Here is a 17,625-nt window from a genome sequence, read left to right as displayed (position 1 = left end):
ACGGCCGATAATATCGGTGGGCCCATAATATTGCCATCTCTATTTACAAAAAACCAAAAAAAAAAAAACCGCTAACTTTAGGTAGCACCCTTCCACTTATACTGTATTTTATCAATCTTGACAAAGCCATCCATCCATATTCTGACCCCCCTGCTCCTTTTCTTAGGGTCGCGGGGTCAACCTTAACAAATACCACATAGATTACTGCTTGAAAATCATTTGCTGCACAATTTTGATTATTGCACAAAATCCACCTTGTTGAGTCTCATTTAAACAGACAAAATGAACACTTGCATGCATGTATTTCAATAAAATAACAATATAAACAGAATATCTATCTATCTATCTATCTATAATGCAAGAAAGGTCTGCGTGCGTGCGTGCTTGTGGAGCAAATATCTCCCCAACTCAGTATCTGTTTGACCTGAAACTTTGTCCACAGCTTCCAAATAATCCAAGTGTGTGCATCCGTTATTTTGGAGTAATTTGGTCATTTCAAAACGTTCATTTTCATTTTATTTTGCCCCGGACGGCACATTCATGTTCACCCAGAAGTGAAACCTATTCAGCTTTTGACCTCAACAAAAATACGAAAATGACTCCAAATACACAAAACAATATTTATACAAAAAATACACAAAATGATAACAGAAATGAACAAAACTACACCAAAAAAGATAAAAAAATACACAAAATGACTCCAGAATCACACTACAATGGCAACAAAAAACTATAATTATACAAAAAATGCACAAAAACACAACAGACAGATACAAAATACACATAATGACTCCAAAAAACATACATTATAGAAAAATACACCAAACAAAAAAAAAATATAAAAATGAGTAAAAAAACAACAAACACATTTATAATGTAATATTATTAAACCAGGGAAATTGCACACGCTTTTTTACTTTGCACCTGCAAATATACCTTTTTATAACACTACAGAGTACATAGTATGTGCACATCGTTGTACATCCACCCTTCAAAAACATACTCATTTGACATAATTGACAACTCTACTTAAGCTCCTTCCACTATATGAATACATACTTCCGACGGGCACTTTACTAGTCATATAAATTAACAAACTAAATCTACCTGTTCACATCTAGCAATTGTAGTGTTTAATTCAACATTCAATGCTGCAATAGTTTATATATATATATATGTATATATATTTGCATTTATATGTACTCATACTCATACTACTCACTGGTGGTGAATAAATGAACAGGACACACGTATAACTTTAGAGCACCAATATCCAAGTATAACTAACTGAAGTATTCAGACTATGAAAGTAATACAATGGTTATTGTTAGCCCCAGGGTAATACTGTAAAGCCTACAGGGACGAATCCACACAGGATGCTAAAATTCAACAACACAAGACTTTTTCCAATGCAACTTTTGTCTTTTTCTCCTGACGACTTCATAAAAAAAAAAAAAAAAAAAAGGCACAAGTGATGCAGTTTTATAGAAGACGATAACAGCCTATAATTTTTCTGGGCTCAAGGACACAATGTGGCATTATTTCACATGCGAATAGGATGAATGTAAGCCATAAATTCAGCTTGTAAATAACATGCACTCAAAGATAAAAGCTTTGAAGGTCAAGTTTGTTCTAGTTATTCTATTTTGGACAGCATTTTTAGACACAGGGAATGATGACGTAAAATAATTTTCACATTTCTTTCCATCAATGGGAAACATTTTTCAATAATTTTACAGCGATTTTTTTTAATTTATTTTAAGAAATATAATTGATTTCCCCATTCTTTTATGCTTTATCTGCTTATTTTCCATCTAATTTGCTAGTGGTTTCTTCCTGCCTGCTTTAAAGACTCCCCAAAAAGGTCCTTGAGATGAAACGTGTGCCAAGCCCTGAATTACATGTATTAATGCATCACAGTTCACCTTTTACAAGTCATATTAAACACTTTTATTACTTTGCTCCCGTGGTCTGTGATTCGTTGGCAGAAATTCCCTGGCACGGATCCCAAGCATTAAAACAACTTCCACCATTTATCATTGAAGTTAGAGCGACACCAATTTAGGGTTTCTTAATGTTAGAAAGTTTTCCATCCTTAAGCACAAACATGTCCTGGAAGATAGTATACCGGATATATATTGGATTGAAGGGTATTAGTCTGTGACCTTGAGATAGAGGGAGAAAAGAAAAGCGTGCTGACTTTGCACGATGCTTTCTGCTCTTTTGATGCATCAGCCATCTGTTAACAGCTTTATAAAGTTCTCCGTGGCTGTAATCTACAAAAGAATTCCGGACCCCAAAAAGTCAACAAAGAAGCTCTGAAAAATTCCCGTCACATTTTAAAACAGGAGACTTTTGGCGGGCTGCTTGTATCGCTGGGCATGAGGATTAATAATCCCTGGCAGTTGAAGGGCCATGCTTTCCATCACTTACCTGTCTGCTTCTGTTTTTGGGGCCAAAATGATAAGTTAGCTTGTTCATGGGAATCGGTGAGGACAAAAGAAGCTGTGACGTACTTGACTCTGACGATTCTAGTAGGAGTCATGTTGTGCTACGTTAAGGCGGGCATACACTGTGCGATTTTTGGCTTATTTTGAGCCAATTTTCGACTCGTGCGTCTATTTTGTGGGATCGTGCGAGTCTCAGCTAAATCGTGCGTCGTGCATCGTGTAGTACACGGGGTCACGAGAAACGATGAACACCCCACGATCAGCTCCCGATCAGCAATCGTGTGGTCGTAACATATTCTTTCACTGATGCTTGTTTGAACAGATTAGTGGATTTCTAAATACTTCACGTAGCTTTTCAGTTAAAGAACTGTTTTCTACAAGCTACACACGCCTAACATCTCAAACTCAGAGACCGTTGGTAAAGATCTGTTTACATGATTCGATCTTTAAGTTGTGAATTAGAAATGCAGGCAATGAACTCGGGTACCATGATATTGGAATCCCACTGACCATCGCCAATTTGAAATGTAACTGTGCCCCTAAGCTAGAAGGCTGCTATACGCTTTACATATGCAGTTATTAAGCATTTGCAAGAGGAAAAAGCTTTACTTGACAGATTTAATTCAAATTTAGACACAGACTATCATCTTCAGTAGTGGTTCTCAAACTTTTTTTTGGCTAAAGTACCCCCTTTCTATTATTTCTGAATCTGAACCTTTTTGTCCATCTACAACATATTTTGCATAGAATAGGTGAGAAAACAACTATAGAACATAATGATGGAATGAATGAGTGATAACACACAAATTAAAGAATCTAATTTTGCAAATAAATAGAATGAAACAGTATTTAGTGCCTCCTGAATAGATTTATTTCTATAGTTTTTACATTTTTTGGTCATCTCCCTTCTGATGGGGAACCAAGACTGACCCTTGTAATTTCGGTTCATGTTCTAAAAAGACAACTTCCATCATCATTATTGTGGTTATAATTTTTAATTAAAAATGAACATTAGAAAACGCCATATTTTTAATGCTTTCATTTGTTAATTTTCCACACTCTGTTGTGCCATTGCGTATCCCTAGGGGTACATGTACCCCAATTTGAGAAACAGTGATCTACACCAGTGGTTCTCAAACTTTTTAGGCTTTCTCTTTTTTTTGAATCCAAGTCAAACTACAACATTTTGCTCAGAATACTATGAAAAAACAACATAATGATGGAATGAATGAGTGATAACACACATTTAAAAAAAAAAAAAAATCTAATTTTTTAAATAAGTGGAATGAAACATTATTTAGTGCCTCCTGAATAGATTTATTTCTATAGTTTTTTAAAATAATCCTCATGCCTGGTATGGGACCAAGAGTGACCATTGTATGTTCTAATCAAGATAATTTTTATTATCATTATTATGATTATAATTTTTTTTTCTTCCACAAAAAAACAACATTATAAAACCCAATATTTTTAATTATTTTATTTATAAAGGTTCCACTCGCTCTCTCACGTACCCCCGTAGTGCCATCGTACCCCTGATCTACAAAATTTATGTGCAACCAGGATCTTTTGCAATCAAGTGTTCATAAGACATCAACCAACAGACATCATATTTAAGAGAATCTTTGATCTCTGATGGGGAACAGTTGTCTGTGCATGTGTATATACGTTGTTTATGTGTCCGACCACCTGTAACAATACAATCTGTGAAGAAAAACCAGTTCAAAACAAATGGTTGTGAATGCACCTTTATAAATGAATGGACACTGTGTGATCTGAGGAACTTCATGGCACTGCAGTGGTGATGCATCTTCCATGGATATGTTCAGCTCTATTAACTTAACTCCAATGAAAGCTTCAAATCTGAAGCTACACTGCCCTCCCCTGGTTACACCCTGTCATTGCAGCAGTAGTAGAAGCTGAAGCAGCACCACTGGCCCACAGCCACTGGATCCAATGTCACATCACCGGCTCTCCCTGCCGTGTGTTACACCATGCAGTGATAAAGGCAATATGAACTAATACCTTTGGTGACAAGCTGGCCTGAGTCCAGTTAGACTGTGGTGTACTCTTGAATGTCAAAGCGCTCTGCCCTGCTTCCCTCCCTCCTCCCTGCTGTCTTTATTTCTGGCTGAATCATCAGATCACACAGTGTCTCCCTTCCCAGGTTACTGTTTCTGCTGTGTCAGGCTGGCGCATTGCCTGGTCTTTCCCTACGGTTTGTCGACTTCTGTTTAGCGCATCTGGAGACAAACATCTGAGAACACATAAAGTAGAAAAACTCTTGCGGGTCTTTGTATATGCAAAACAGGCCTTCTGCTTCTCTTATTACTGTAAGTAATTACCAGGGGAGCACGTCCTGGGGATATGATTTGTGCTGTAAAATAAAAAGATGTTAGTATTTATAATCCAGTCAGTTGGAACCTGAGAGCAGCCAACTGCACACATCACACAGATTTTGAAGCCTGTCTGTTTATTTGACACCTGTAGACTTTGATGATTGTAAATGCAGCGAGTGGCCAGAGCATGCATTGGTTTTTGAAAAGATGAAGGAAACCCAGTGCATAGAGCAGCAGAAGTCTATCTTACCTTAGCAAGGTCCACTAGTGAGTTTGCTTGGTCATTCAGCTTGCGTTGCTCCATTTTAACACTTCGCAATCTGAACACAAGACCATTCAGAACCCAATGAATCAACCGGATCATTTCGTTTGTGTACTTGTGCACACACAAGGCATACACACCGAGAGCACTCCCAGGTCATGCACAGGATGTGTGTATAAAGAATGCAGGGATTGCAGGAGGGGGGGGGGGGGGGGGGGGGGGGTCACTCTCTTTGGCTGAGCTGCATGCAAGTGGAAAGGAGACCAAAATGGCCAAAAAAAGGGGGACGCACGCAGTGTAAATAGGATTAATCTGGTCTAATGTGCTTAAGAGGGGAGATTATAAAGCATTATGAAAAAAACCAACTTAATCTTAATCCAGAGGCTCTCCAAGAGAAATCTGTCAAACCTTTTCACTGCAGCTTTCTGCACCTGGGCAAACACACATCAATGCCTAATGCATGGCTGTATAACTGGCTTTGAGGGGAACACATTTAGTCGGGATGTTTTTGTTTGGAAACAATAATTTACAACATGATTGATTTTCATCAAAATCAAAAAGGTGTTACACACTTCCTGTTTAGTCTCTCCTATGGCTATTTTTACAGCTCTTCTTAGGGGTGCACAGTTTACTAGCTAAAGAAACTGAGGAACTTTCCTTATTGTCCATGAATTAAACACATCTAGAAAAGGCTACTTTCAGTCACATTTTAATAGTACTGCTACTAATAATACAAATATATACATTTTTTAAAAAGGTTTTAGTTTTCAAAGTTTTCAAATTTCCTTTCCTTGGACTCTGTGTGGACGTCAAATCTTGTGGTTTCCTCTCAAAGTTCACAAACACATATATTGTTTTAAGCTAAGGCTTAGCGTAAAAGTCGATGTCTGTGTGATTATCTCTGTGAGTAAACGTAGCAATTATTTGTCCTAAATTTTGTAAACCTAGCTTGACGCCCAGAAATAAATAATCTCCAAAGGCCTCACAACCTTCTCAAATGTGAGTACATGTAACGCTAGCAGTTCGTAACATCAAAAAAATACATATCTGAAAACGTATTTAAATTTGTAAAAGTTTTTTTTAAATAATAAAAACATAAAAACATTTGTATTTTGATAAATACATGAGGAAGTTAATACAAAACAAAACAGAGTTTTTAATTTAAAAAAAATAAAAAATGACTAGAGCTACATCAAAGGTACAAGGTTGATGGTCACCTTTCTGTAGGAGTAGCGAGTATAAATGGCGAGATGCACACGCTTTTCTCATCTTAGAGGGTTTTCCTTTTCCCAATAGATGGTAAAGTAGAGGATGATGACAGGTTGGACTAACAAGATGCAAAATCAAGGAAAAATATCCTGCTAGAAATGTATAAAACTGCTGATAAGAGCAGCAGGATAAACAAAAACTCAACAAAACAAAGCAAGAAAACGGTAACCATTGGATGATAACTGGTTAATGTACAAAGTGACCAGTAGGATAAATGATTTCACTGGTGGTGTGTTGAAGCACAGGGTCGCTCAATGTCAGGATGCACTAACCTCCTTATCTTGTCTTTTAAATTCAATGTCCAGTCAATCACTCCTCATGGGCCCCTTTCTTTTTGAACGGGCGCTCTGAACGTGAACGCCATTCATCAGAGGGAAGCAGCTACGCTACGCTTTTCAGCTCCCACTAAATCTGATAAGGCAATCTTGGTTAGTGCTGTCCTGTATTTTATATTGGCTCAACTTGCTTTCTTTGACATGACCTCTGTTCACCCCACCAAGGAAATGCATGCAGCTTCTTCTTCCTCTTGAGCGTAATGTGACACGGTGACCATTTCTGCTGTGCCCGTCCCCTGCTGACAGCTTTGTGCTGTCTGTCACAGCATTTGCTCTGATGCTTAACACTGACCTTCCTCTCGGGTCACTTTCCTGCATCTCCGACTCATTGATCTCCGTCCTAACAAGTACTCAGCGTCGTGCTTCTTGCTATGATTCCCTTTTCAACCTTGTGGATAGTAAAGGACATCATTCCCGGCGGGGTTGGTCTTATTGCACTGAGACGCTCCGTTTTACAGCAGTTCTGACCTGTGAGACATTAAGCTGTGTGTGCGACATCCGGCCTACGATGGTGGTTAAATGCATCATTCAGATGAGCCTTGAACTGAGTCGTCTCGCAAGGCAAAAAAAGCATTTTCTTGCAAACACGCTGCTTCACACACTGAATCTGTAACTGTATCATTCAACAGAGGAATGGAGGAAATGTAACGGGCGTATCAGTGGTTCCACTAGCCGAAAGATGACCCCCGAGCCCCGATCTGTGTAAGCACGACAGGGATTTTCAAGGATATTGTGCTATTGTACGCTGTAGAGCACCGGCCGTCATCCTTTCGGTATGTGAAAACACATCTTATTGGAGTTTAATCAGTGGCTTTCTGATTAAAGATCAAAGTCTCATCACATCCATGCAGAAATGGAAAGAAAAACACCCTCCATCACCGATAACTGAAATTCACTTCTTATGCATCTGTGCATGTGGATACAATGTGAAGCATATAACAGCCATAAAACAATAAAGAAGGCTTTTAAATGAGCTTGAAAAATCAAATGTTGGTGCCTGTGGAGACTGTTAGTTGCAACTTTTTTTCAAGGCATGAATTTCACTTATCAAATGAGGGAGTGTAATTTTTTTTTTGGTAACATTATCAGAGTCGAGGACAGGCTCTCGTTAGCATGCAGACGACAAGTCCGTATCTACGTGTGAGGCGAAGACTTACTTTCGAGCTCTATTGTGTCGAGACAAACAGGAAAAAAAAAAAGGAAACATGAAGTAGACAAATGAATAATCACAACATTAAATTGGTTTATTCAAATGGTAAAAGTCTGTGTGGGTACGTCTGGATGCTGTGAGGCTCACTTCTACACCACTGAGCAGCAGGTTTCTGTTTACTGGTGACCAGTGTTAAGGTTGTCTAAGATTTGACTTTTTTCTCATGTGGCTACAGCTGTGCTCACTAAGTATATCAAACTCTTCCCTTTTTCTAAACCTGTAGTGGAAATGTATGTAACAAAAAATGTGTTTAATGTATTACCAATGAACAAAATATTTGGACCTTTTGCAAAAAAACACACATTAAAAGGACTTTTTAGAACATAATTTCATACCTTGAGGCATAAATTTTGGGAAGCCACCATTTTGGTCAGGATATGACACACTGTTGCTGATTCCTGTTAAATGTTGCTAGGCAATAGTGTTCCATTGGTCTACAGTTTCTGAACAATGGCGGAGTGTAAAGCCAATGGTTGCTATAACAACAAGAGGAAAAACCCCACAGAAACATTTATTTCGCGCCGAAGCCAAATAATGACACTAAGACAGAGTTAGCCAGACGTTGGCTCCATAATATTGCTACGGGATACACACTTCAAACTTTTCCGTTTTAGCATCAAGCCGAGCTTCTATGAGACGGATCTGCGGGCTAAGGTAATGGGCTAAGGTAATGGGCTAAGCTAATGGGCTAAGCTAATGGGCACGAACCCAAAGTTGCGTTTGAAATCAGACACCCTCCCAAAAGAATTCCTTCACAGAAAGTCTCAATCCAGCTTGTAAACGTACATGTTAAGATTACTACTACATTTCTTGCCGAGAACCAACAGAAAAACTACACTTCACACAATGTAAACAGACTTGTTACCTCCCACAATGCACCACTGCCAATCAACAAAAATGCCTAGCATCCTGACCAAAATGGCGGCTCTCCATAATTTATGCCCCAAGGTATAAAATCGTTCTAAAAAGTCCTTTCAATGTGTTTTTTTTTTTTAAATAAGAGTGCACATATTTTGTTTATTGGTAATACATTATACAGATTTTTTGTTATATACTTTTCCACTACAGGTACCCTTTAATCGTGGTTATCAGTACCAACAGCACATTGAAACAACCTCTCAGTTTAAGTAAGTAAACACCACACAGGCAGTGCCTCAAAGCCTTTTGGTTCCACTTAACAACAGTTCACACTTTGATGGATCACAACCCGAGAGCAAGAGAAACAAACAGGATGCCATCTGATTTAAGGTCCGTGCTGCCTCATGACAGGTCAAAGTCACCTGAACACCACACGTGTCACACTCAGGGCCAACAGTGCAAATACCCGTTATCATCAAACAAAACAGCAATGTAAATAGTTTGAATGCAAAGGTACTTTGAGTCTATCGAGAACTTGAAAAACACCGTTTCAGAGGATAATGCACAAGGATATTTCCTCTCCAGCCTATTGATGATGTATACGTGCTCCCTGAGCTAAAATGAGTCTGACACCCCTGCATCCGGTGCCGAGTTTGTGTAGTACACCAAGCATCTACAGACTCTAGGCAACACCTCAGGCGGTTCCCATTCCTGACACACTGAGCGAGCACTTCCTAATGATACGAGGTGTGACAGAAGGGAAGACGGCGCCACACTGAGCCACCATCCTGAGCTATCCGTGCTTTCATCTCACTGAAGATTCTTAGATTCAGCTTAAGGTCACAGCTTGTTTGCATCGTCGGGTTGTTTCTGAGACATCATTACTGCAGCTGCAAATCACTTGAACATCACAGTGAATATGCGACAAATTCTGATTGCATTCTAGACAGTTTTTTTTTTTTAAAGGGATCCTTTACTGTTTTTACAAATGTAGCCGAAAACCTTTGAAATATCATTATTAGAAGATATATGCCTAACAAAATGCATTATTTTGCATCATATTTGTTTTAATAACCTTTAAAAATGGGACTACTTTACCATTTTTAAGGTTGTGTTCCGCCATCTTGAAATCATGGGATTGATGACCTCACACAGCCCCATTTTGGATTGTTGAAGGACTCCCACCCAAAAGGACTTCTATCCTCAGGGTTTGTGCGTCTTCAACAGTCTATGATTTATTCGAAACTCTAACTGTTTACTGTGCACTTTTTAAGGGAGAACAAGGGTCCCTTAGGTGAGCTCTTCTTCTCTGCTTCATTGTCTACTACGAAACCGCAAAGTGGGAACTGTCGCCCCCTGCGGTCATAGGTTTTTTTTGGGGGGGGGTTTATTCTTTTTGGTAAACAAAAGAGGGTTAGATCAGCATCATTAACGTTTCCTAGTTATTTAGAGCAACCAAAAGCAGCACACATTGACAATTTGACCAAAATAGCTGCTAAATGATCTAAAAAGCAGGCTGAATTCTTCACTCCCATAGAAAACAATGGCATGTTTCCAGGCAAACGGGGTTGTGTGACGTCATCAGTCACGTGATTCAAGATGGCGGAACACATGTTCTAAAACTGTAAAGAAGTCCCATTTTTCAAAGTTAATAAAACACATATGGTGCAAAATAATGTGTTTTGTTGGGCATATATCTTCTAATAAGTAAATTTCAAAGGTTTTAGGCCACATTTGTAAAAACAGTGAAGGATCCCTTTAATACTCATGTTCCTGTTGTGTCACTTCCACAAATGTATGACAAAATTAAAGTTTAACAACATAGCACACACAGAGAAACCCTAACAGATGATAGACATACAACCCAAAAAACACACAAACACACACACACAGACACATCTAACATGTGTGTAACGCTATCCACAAACAAAAGCCCATCGACTTGCTAAAACACAAAGCTGGCGTCCAGTTAATTAAAGCAGCCACATATGCTGGTAATCACTGTAGGTGAAGGAAAAACAACAGCGAGGTAAAGCTGAAATCGATAATGCGTTGGGGAGGGAAGATAGCACTTTGGGGCCCCTGGAGACCCACTGAAAGACTGGCTGACAGGTGAGTGGAAAGTAAACCCAAACGTGTGGGATCTGAGGCAAACCTTTCACCTGACTCAGCACAAAACAAACACACAGGCTTCAATCTGACGGCAAGAGGTGAGCAAGAGCAAGAATAGCTGCTTATGGTTGTGACTCCAGGATATGTAATTGTAAAATGTGCGTTACTCAGTCCAAAAAATGACTCTGCAAACAAATGGTAAATGTATTCGGTTCTCAACTTGTGGGTCATGACCCAAATGTGATTTTATGAGTACGCAATTATATAATTTTTTGTGGAAGACACAGTCAACACACATCGCTGCGTGCAAAAGTGGTTGCATTAATGAATTTGTTGTGAGCATAATAGCAAGATCTAGTTTACCTCCACCAATAACTCTTCCAAGGGAATAAATAATAGTTATTGGAAATGCTTTCAGAGTCTAGACAATCCTTTATCGTTATGAAAGTCATTATTAATAGAAGTTTGTTTTAGTAATCAAGATTTTAAGATAGAGGAGCATTCCCCTCTATTAACAAAAAAACATTGATATTAATGTAGTTTGCATTAGTATCAACAACGAACCAAGACCTTATCACGTCTGTGACACAGGTCAGGTGAAGTGAGGCAGTGAGAGACATCCTCCTTCATTCAAAAAAAAAAAAAAAAGAAAAAAAAAGAAAAAAGCAGGTTATTTTTTGCTACAGGTGTCAAACAATTCAGAATTCAGGTTTGTGCTGCGTTGGTGAGAGAAATGATAAAGAAATGCTGCTGGGAGAAAAAGGAGTCAGATGATCTGTGAGCATGTGGTTTGGGGTTTTGTGAGCACCTACTGGTGAATGGCTTGGAGAAACTTTCTCTGATGCTTTCTGACTCTGGCGTGGTCCATCTTCCTCACCAGTTTGGTGTTTTTGTAGATGAGCCACGTCTCCCTGAGTACATTCGCTGCTGTGTTTTTCACCTTGACGGAAAGAAGAAGAGTGAGAGAAGAGCATAAAGTTAGGAAAAAATAGACAAGAGCAACATATCTCAAACTCTAAACTCTGAGGATCTTTCACTCACTCTTTTTGTTAGTTGGGTGTCCATCATAAAATTGTGGACATGTTTTTCAGCTTTGGTTAACTCCAGCTTCTTTGCCACCACAGCAACCACCAAGGCAGTGCAACCAGCACCCTGTGACACACCAAGGACAGAAAACAGTAGTAGAGATTGCTGATATTATCCACCGATATTTGCCATAAAATGCAACATCGGTATCGGTTTCTGCTACTGAATTTACTTAGTTTATGGTGTTACAGTGCTATCTATTGGTGTAGTGCTGAACCTTTCTATGTCGTCATTTCCTGTCAAAACTAACCAACGTAATCCCATACCTACAATAAATGACTTGTTGTATGTGTTTTCAGTTGGTAAACAGTGTTTATGATGTGTTTCAGTCATTTTACATGGTAATATAGATTATTGTTCACCTTTTCATTCATGTTTAACAGGCTCATGGGCTAACCGCTAAGCTAACGCTAACTCCCTAGCTATTTTTAGTCAATCTGCACCTCATGTAGCCTACAAACTATATAAGAAATATTATATGTTTGTTGCACAATATTGAAAGGTTACTTTATTCTTTATTGTAATAGTTGCACAGTAAACAAACAGTTAAATTGCTTGGATAATTTGTGTGAACGACTACTGAGCCTGAGACAGCTGTTGTTTGAGATAACATGTTAAAAACTAATATGTCAGGCACTTTTTTTTCCCCATTACTTAAGTTGAAAAAGTGTTTGCATTTTGCATAGATGGGATTTTTTTGTGGCATCACATAAAAATTACGCTTAACCTGTTTTTTCCATGGAGATACAATGTGGCATAAATTAGGCCCGTGGAGGGGGTCGTGTTAATTTTGGTATCAGTTAATATATCGGAAATCAAAAGGTTCGTGTTGGACAAAAAAATCGGATAAAGCTAATTTCGAACCTCTACAAACATTATCTTTTAGTTGGCAAATATCTGGAGGGACTTGCTCTCTTTAAAGTGACCAGAAAATACATATTTGAGACACATATCTGAAGGAGTAGCATGCTTTTTGTTTGATTTAAATGATAAAGTTGTTAAACTAATGCCTCTTTGTACAAAATCCAGGTTATTTGCGACAAAGAGCAAAACAAAAACACTGCCACTAGTCCAAAATGCTCTTAAATTATCATGTCTCTTTGCTACAGCAGCTCAGGATGTAGAACATTTAACAGCAGTAATGATTGTAGTTATGACCTATATTGTTCTAGTTTGCCTCCAGCAGGAGGAATATAGAGTGAACCAAGCTTATATTTCAAATATTGTACATCTGAGTGCTCAGAGAGTCATGTCGTGGAAAAAAATGACATGTTTTGTCATATTTTCTCAGAAACTAACACCCCGTGGACTTGACATAGTGGTCCGGTTGGGCATTACAGAGAAACGGTAATTATAATTTTTGTGTTCCAATTGCCTCTTAGATTTGAAAAAGCTTGCAAATGATTCATTTGTAGTATTAAACAGATGATCTATTACAGACAAAGGAAAGAACCAGTATTTTTTAGGCCAGGAATGCATGGCAACAAGAAGTGGGACTGTATACGATGTAATCAGGGCAGTCAATTCTTTAATAAATATTTAAAAGAAATCCTTACTCTCTCCGGGCTACGCACCATAATGCCAGTCAGCAGACAGACTCCTTTCCCGCAGTATGTGTGTGGGACCATGTCTCCATATCCAATGGTCAGAAACGTGATCGAAATCAACCACATGGCTCCGAGAAAGTTGCTGGTTATGTCCTGGTTGTCATGGTACCTGCAATGAATAATTGATTGAAAAGATTGACCGGCTTTAATGCACTTGTAGAGACTAGTGCACCCTAGTGCTTAACGCTAACTACCTCTCTTTTATAAAAAGGACATGAAACAGGTTTAATCTGACATCACTTTGTGTGCAGGAATGTTTCTTTGAAGCATGGGGCACCTATTTTATCCTAACGAGTGGATTCACTCAGATTGAGCTCAGAAGTGTGTGTGTACACTATCTATTTTTATGCCTTATCTATGTTTCATGCTGAACAGCACAGCATAGCGTGAGAAACTAATCCAGGCACCTCTCGCAGGCTCTCACTGTCCATGCAGCAATGATCCATAGCGAGATGGTGAAGACCAGCAGCACTGTGCCGGGACAGATGGTCATGAGGGTCTTCATCACAAATCGTGTGTTAAAGTTAATCTTGTTGAGAGCGCCGATGCTACGCGACGAGGCGTCCGTGAAGAGCTTGCTGTGCAGCAGCATGACACGAGCGATGAGGTACAGCCGCAGGAACATGGGGATGGACAGGATGATGTCCACGTCCGCATCCGTCTTGGATGGCACGTAGGAATAGGCCAGGCGTGCAGTCCAGGTGAAGGTGTAGTTCCCTGGGATTGGGTGTATGGCGCACACCAGGATCTCCAGGCAGATGAAGAAGATGCGCTCGTATGTCATGGCTATCCTCCAGTCGTCGGCCGCGTTGTCCACCATGAATAGCTACAGGAGGAAGGCAGAGTGAGGCCAGTTAAAAAAAACAGAACGGCTGATAACATTTTCATCATAGAGACGCAGCGAGCTGCAGGAAATCATTAAAGCCATTAAAGAAAAATCACAAATGGCTGCAGGTGAAATAAATCACTTATTTAAGCCAAATAAAACACAGGAAGGGGCATGGTGGGGGGAGTTGTTCACAAATATGAGGATTAGGTCATATGACTTTGGCAGGATGCATCAGTGAAGTCAAGGTGATTCATGCAAAGGTCACAGAAGTCATTCATTTTTAAGTAGAGATACATTCCCCACACTTTGTGCGAGTGGTGTGCATTGCCATGAATCTGATGATACGATTCCCGATTTGCACGTCACGATACGTTATAGATACGATACTAAACAATACAATATGTATATTTAATTTTTTTTTTACTTGCGAGAACAAGTAACTATTAACTAACTGTAATTCAAGTACCAATATCAAAAGCAAGTGGCATGTTAATCGTCAAATTAAATTTTTCAAAAAAAGTTTAACTTTTGCATCTACAACAGATTCTGATTCTTGAGAAAAAAATTAACCACATACATCTATTAAAGTGCCTAGTATGTTTTATGAAAACAAAGTGCAATCAACTTTCAAGCTAAAAGTATTGTATTAGGGAGAAAAAAAAACTTGATTAGAAAAGTCGATATTAGAATGTTTTGGATTGTTACCACAATCGCGCAATGAAATATCACGATGTATCGCCGATTTGATTTTTTCCTCACACCCTTACTTTGTGCTGCCCTACACAAAACAATATCAATGATATTATATCTAATAGTTTATATGTGTGACATCAATGCATAGAAGTAATAGTGAATTACCAATAGCAAAAGTTTTAATAGCTTAGTGTCAGTTTTAAACACTGTTAAAATAATTCTGTTTCAGGTATAAGGTGATGTTCCCAGATATATTATTAATGGCCTAAAAAAACATTTAGCATTAGCTGTTACCATGCCCTATTATTTGTGCGGTTTGTCTCCAGCAGGCCTCCATACTTTGAGCCCTTGTCCTAGCAGATAGCATGCTAATGCCACAAGATTATTCACGTGTGAACCTTTGCCAAACTAATCTGTGGCCGGACGTGTTAACTCCATTAAAATGAAAATTTGACCAACATGGTCAATCTCTTTCAATATCTAGCAGTCTACTCAACATAAGCATTATTCCGTAAACTACCAGTCAATAATTTTATGGCAGGGATGGCTAACAAGACTTTGCAAAGCTTACTAAGAAAGACCCAAGTGTCGGGGAGGTCTTGCTTTACAAAAGTCCCAATACTGGACTACTAATCTACGTGTGGTACACTCCTGGCTACAGGCCACCAATCCAGAACCCACTGCTGCCTGGCTTAGTATAAAAGCGGCCTCTTATAAACCACTCACTCTTCCGGCACTTTCATACTCTCCAGGAAAGACTTCTACTTTGCGTTACACAAAGAACACAGTGGTAAAGAAACTCTCAAAATCTGGAGGAATTTAAATTTGATCTTAATGCCTCCTTGCTCCATGCCCCTATTGATCTTAGCCATTCATTCATTGATCATTGATGGGCAAGGCCTTTGGAAATTCTTTGAATGTGTTGTACATACTGTAGATAGAACCCTTGCCTTGTTTGAGCTGCTGAGAGAAAAAACCTCCTTGAAAAAATGAATGAATAAAATCATTCCTTGTCTTCCATTAAGACACTCTGGGTATGTGATCTTGGAGAAGTGTTTGATGATGATATTTGGGAGAGAATCCTGCACCGTGTCCATGGCTCCAAGCCTCCTCTTTTTGTGCCAACCATGGACTGATACAATATATAATTCTCCATCGCACACACTGGAGTAAGGAGAAGCTCTCTAGGGTTAACCCTCACATGAACGCCCTCTGTGATTGTTGCCAGCAGGCTCCAGCCTCCTTAATTTCAATGTTTTTCACCTGATAAACTCTCCAAAATGTTTGGACTGAAATTTTCAATATTCTATCTCCTATAAGAAATGTTCCCTCTGATCCTATCCCAGTAACTATCCTGTTTGGAACGCTGCCTAAATTCAAGGCTGACTTTATAGCATTTGCCACCCTATTGGCTAGAAGGAATATCTTACTCAGATGGAATCCTCCACTCCTCCCACAGTTTATCACTGGCTGAGAGATATATTGTCATATTCCAAGCTAGAGAAGATGATGGTTACATTACATGTTCTATTCCATAATATTTCATGAGGTGTCTCACTAAGGGATGTGACCTCTGTCTACATTCCCCAGAAGCACACTATTTCACATCGCCAATCCTGATTGGCCGGTGAAGCACGACATTCTGCTGGGAGACCCTCCCACCTCCTATAAAAGGAGGACACGGACAGTTGCGAACCATTCAAATAAGCAAGCCTCTTCTCCTCGATCGAGAAAGAAGGGCAGTCTGGTGAGACATCTCACTCATATTAAGGCCTTTTTTTCCTCTTTTTGCTTGTGTATCTTTACTGTAATATGTACCGTATCTAGGCGGTATGTATGTATGTATGTACAGTGTATGCAAATGTTTTCAAATCCAAATTTGACCCAGAATTTAAACAATGTGTTTCAAAAAGTTATGGTTCAGTTCAGTTCTGTGTTTATGGTTCAGTATCATTTCATGATATTCAATGCAATATCGTCATTATGTACTGCCAACTTGAAAAAAACCCAATAAACAATAAAACATAATTTGCAAAAAAGAAAAAAAAAAGATTATTTACATGAAATGCCTTTAAATACTTTGTTGGACATTTCTGTGAATAAAACATGCAAAACCTAACTCCTCCTACAGCTAACCTGAAGGATATTAAAAATGACTTGATGTGTATATTTTAAAGCACAAAGTAGTAGAAAATTAAATGCTTTGTGGTTTCAGCTGCTCACTCTTTAAGTACACCAGTAAAAAAGTTTTGATCACCTGTGTCACTTTGGTGATCATGCAGTATTTTGGATGTTAACCTCTTTGACCTTTTAAGCGCAAAGCTGATTATAATATTTTCAATAGTGGTGGGACTCGATAACAAAAAAAAAATCTAATTACGTAGGGACTTTATTTATTTTTATTTCCTTATTACACAAGTTAAGTATAGGGCCCTATAAAATCTGTGTCAACGGAATCGAGGACAGAATCAAATGGATTTTTTGGGGGGAAATGTTTCCGGGGAGCGCTCATCGCCCTTCCTCCTCTCATCTTGGCTGCTTCAAACACCGCCTAAACCACCGAAACCCCGTTTCT

General features: G+C 38.9%; 1 protein-coding gene across 2 annotated transcripts in view; it reads right to left on the bottom strand.

Moving 5' to 3' along the window:
• The window catches only part of kcnn2 (potassium calcium-activated channel subfamily N member 2), a 38,812-nt gene that overhangs the window by 2,634 nt on the left and 18,553 nt on the right, over nucleotides 1–17,625 (bottom strand). The window contains exons 3-8 of one of the 2 annotated variants that reach the window (XM_028463570.1): nucleotides 13,936–14,354; nucleotides 13,478–13,637; nucleotides 11,877–11,987; nucleotides 11,648–11,775; nucleotides 7,813–7,821; nucleotides 5,040–5,109 (exon numbers count right to left, since the gene is read on the bottom strand). In XM_028463570.1, the coding sequence (XP_028319371.1) occupies nucleotides 5,040–5,109; nucleotides 7,813–7,821; nucleotides 11,648–11,775; nucleotides 11,877–11,987; nucleotides 13,478–13,637; nucleotides 13,936–14,354 (897 nt within the window). The remainder of the gene's footprint in view (nucleotides 1–5,039; nucleotides 5,110–7,812; nucleotides 7,822–11,647; nucleotides 11,776–11,876; nucleotides 11,988–13,477; nucleotides 13,638–13,935; nucleotides 14,355–17,625) is intronic. The other variant, XM_028463571.1, reaches the window with a different exon arrangement.

Source organism: Gouania willdenowi, chromosome 12 (assembly GCF_900634775.1).
Source record: "Gouania willdenowi chromosome 12, fGouWil2.1, whole genome shotgun sequence".
In the NCBI taxonomy this organism is placed as follows: domain Eukaryota; kingdom Metazoa; phylum Chordata; class Actinopteri; order Blenniiformes; family Gobiesocidae; genus Gouania; species Gouania willdenowi.
Note: the sequence above shows the minus strand (reverse complement) of the source record. Positions and strands in the feature narration are given on the sequence as shown.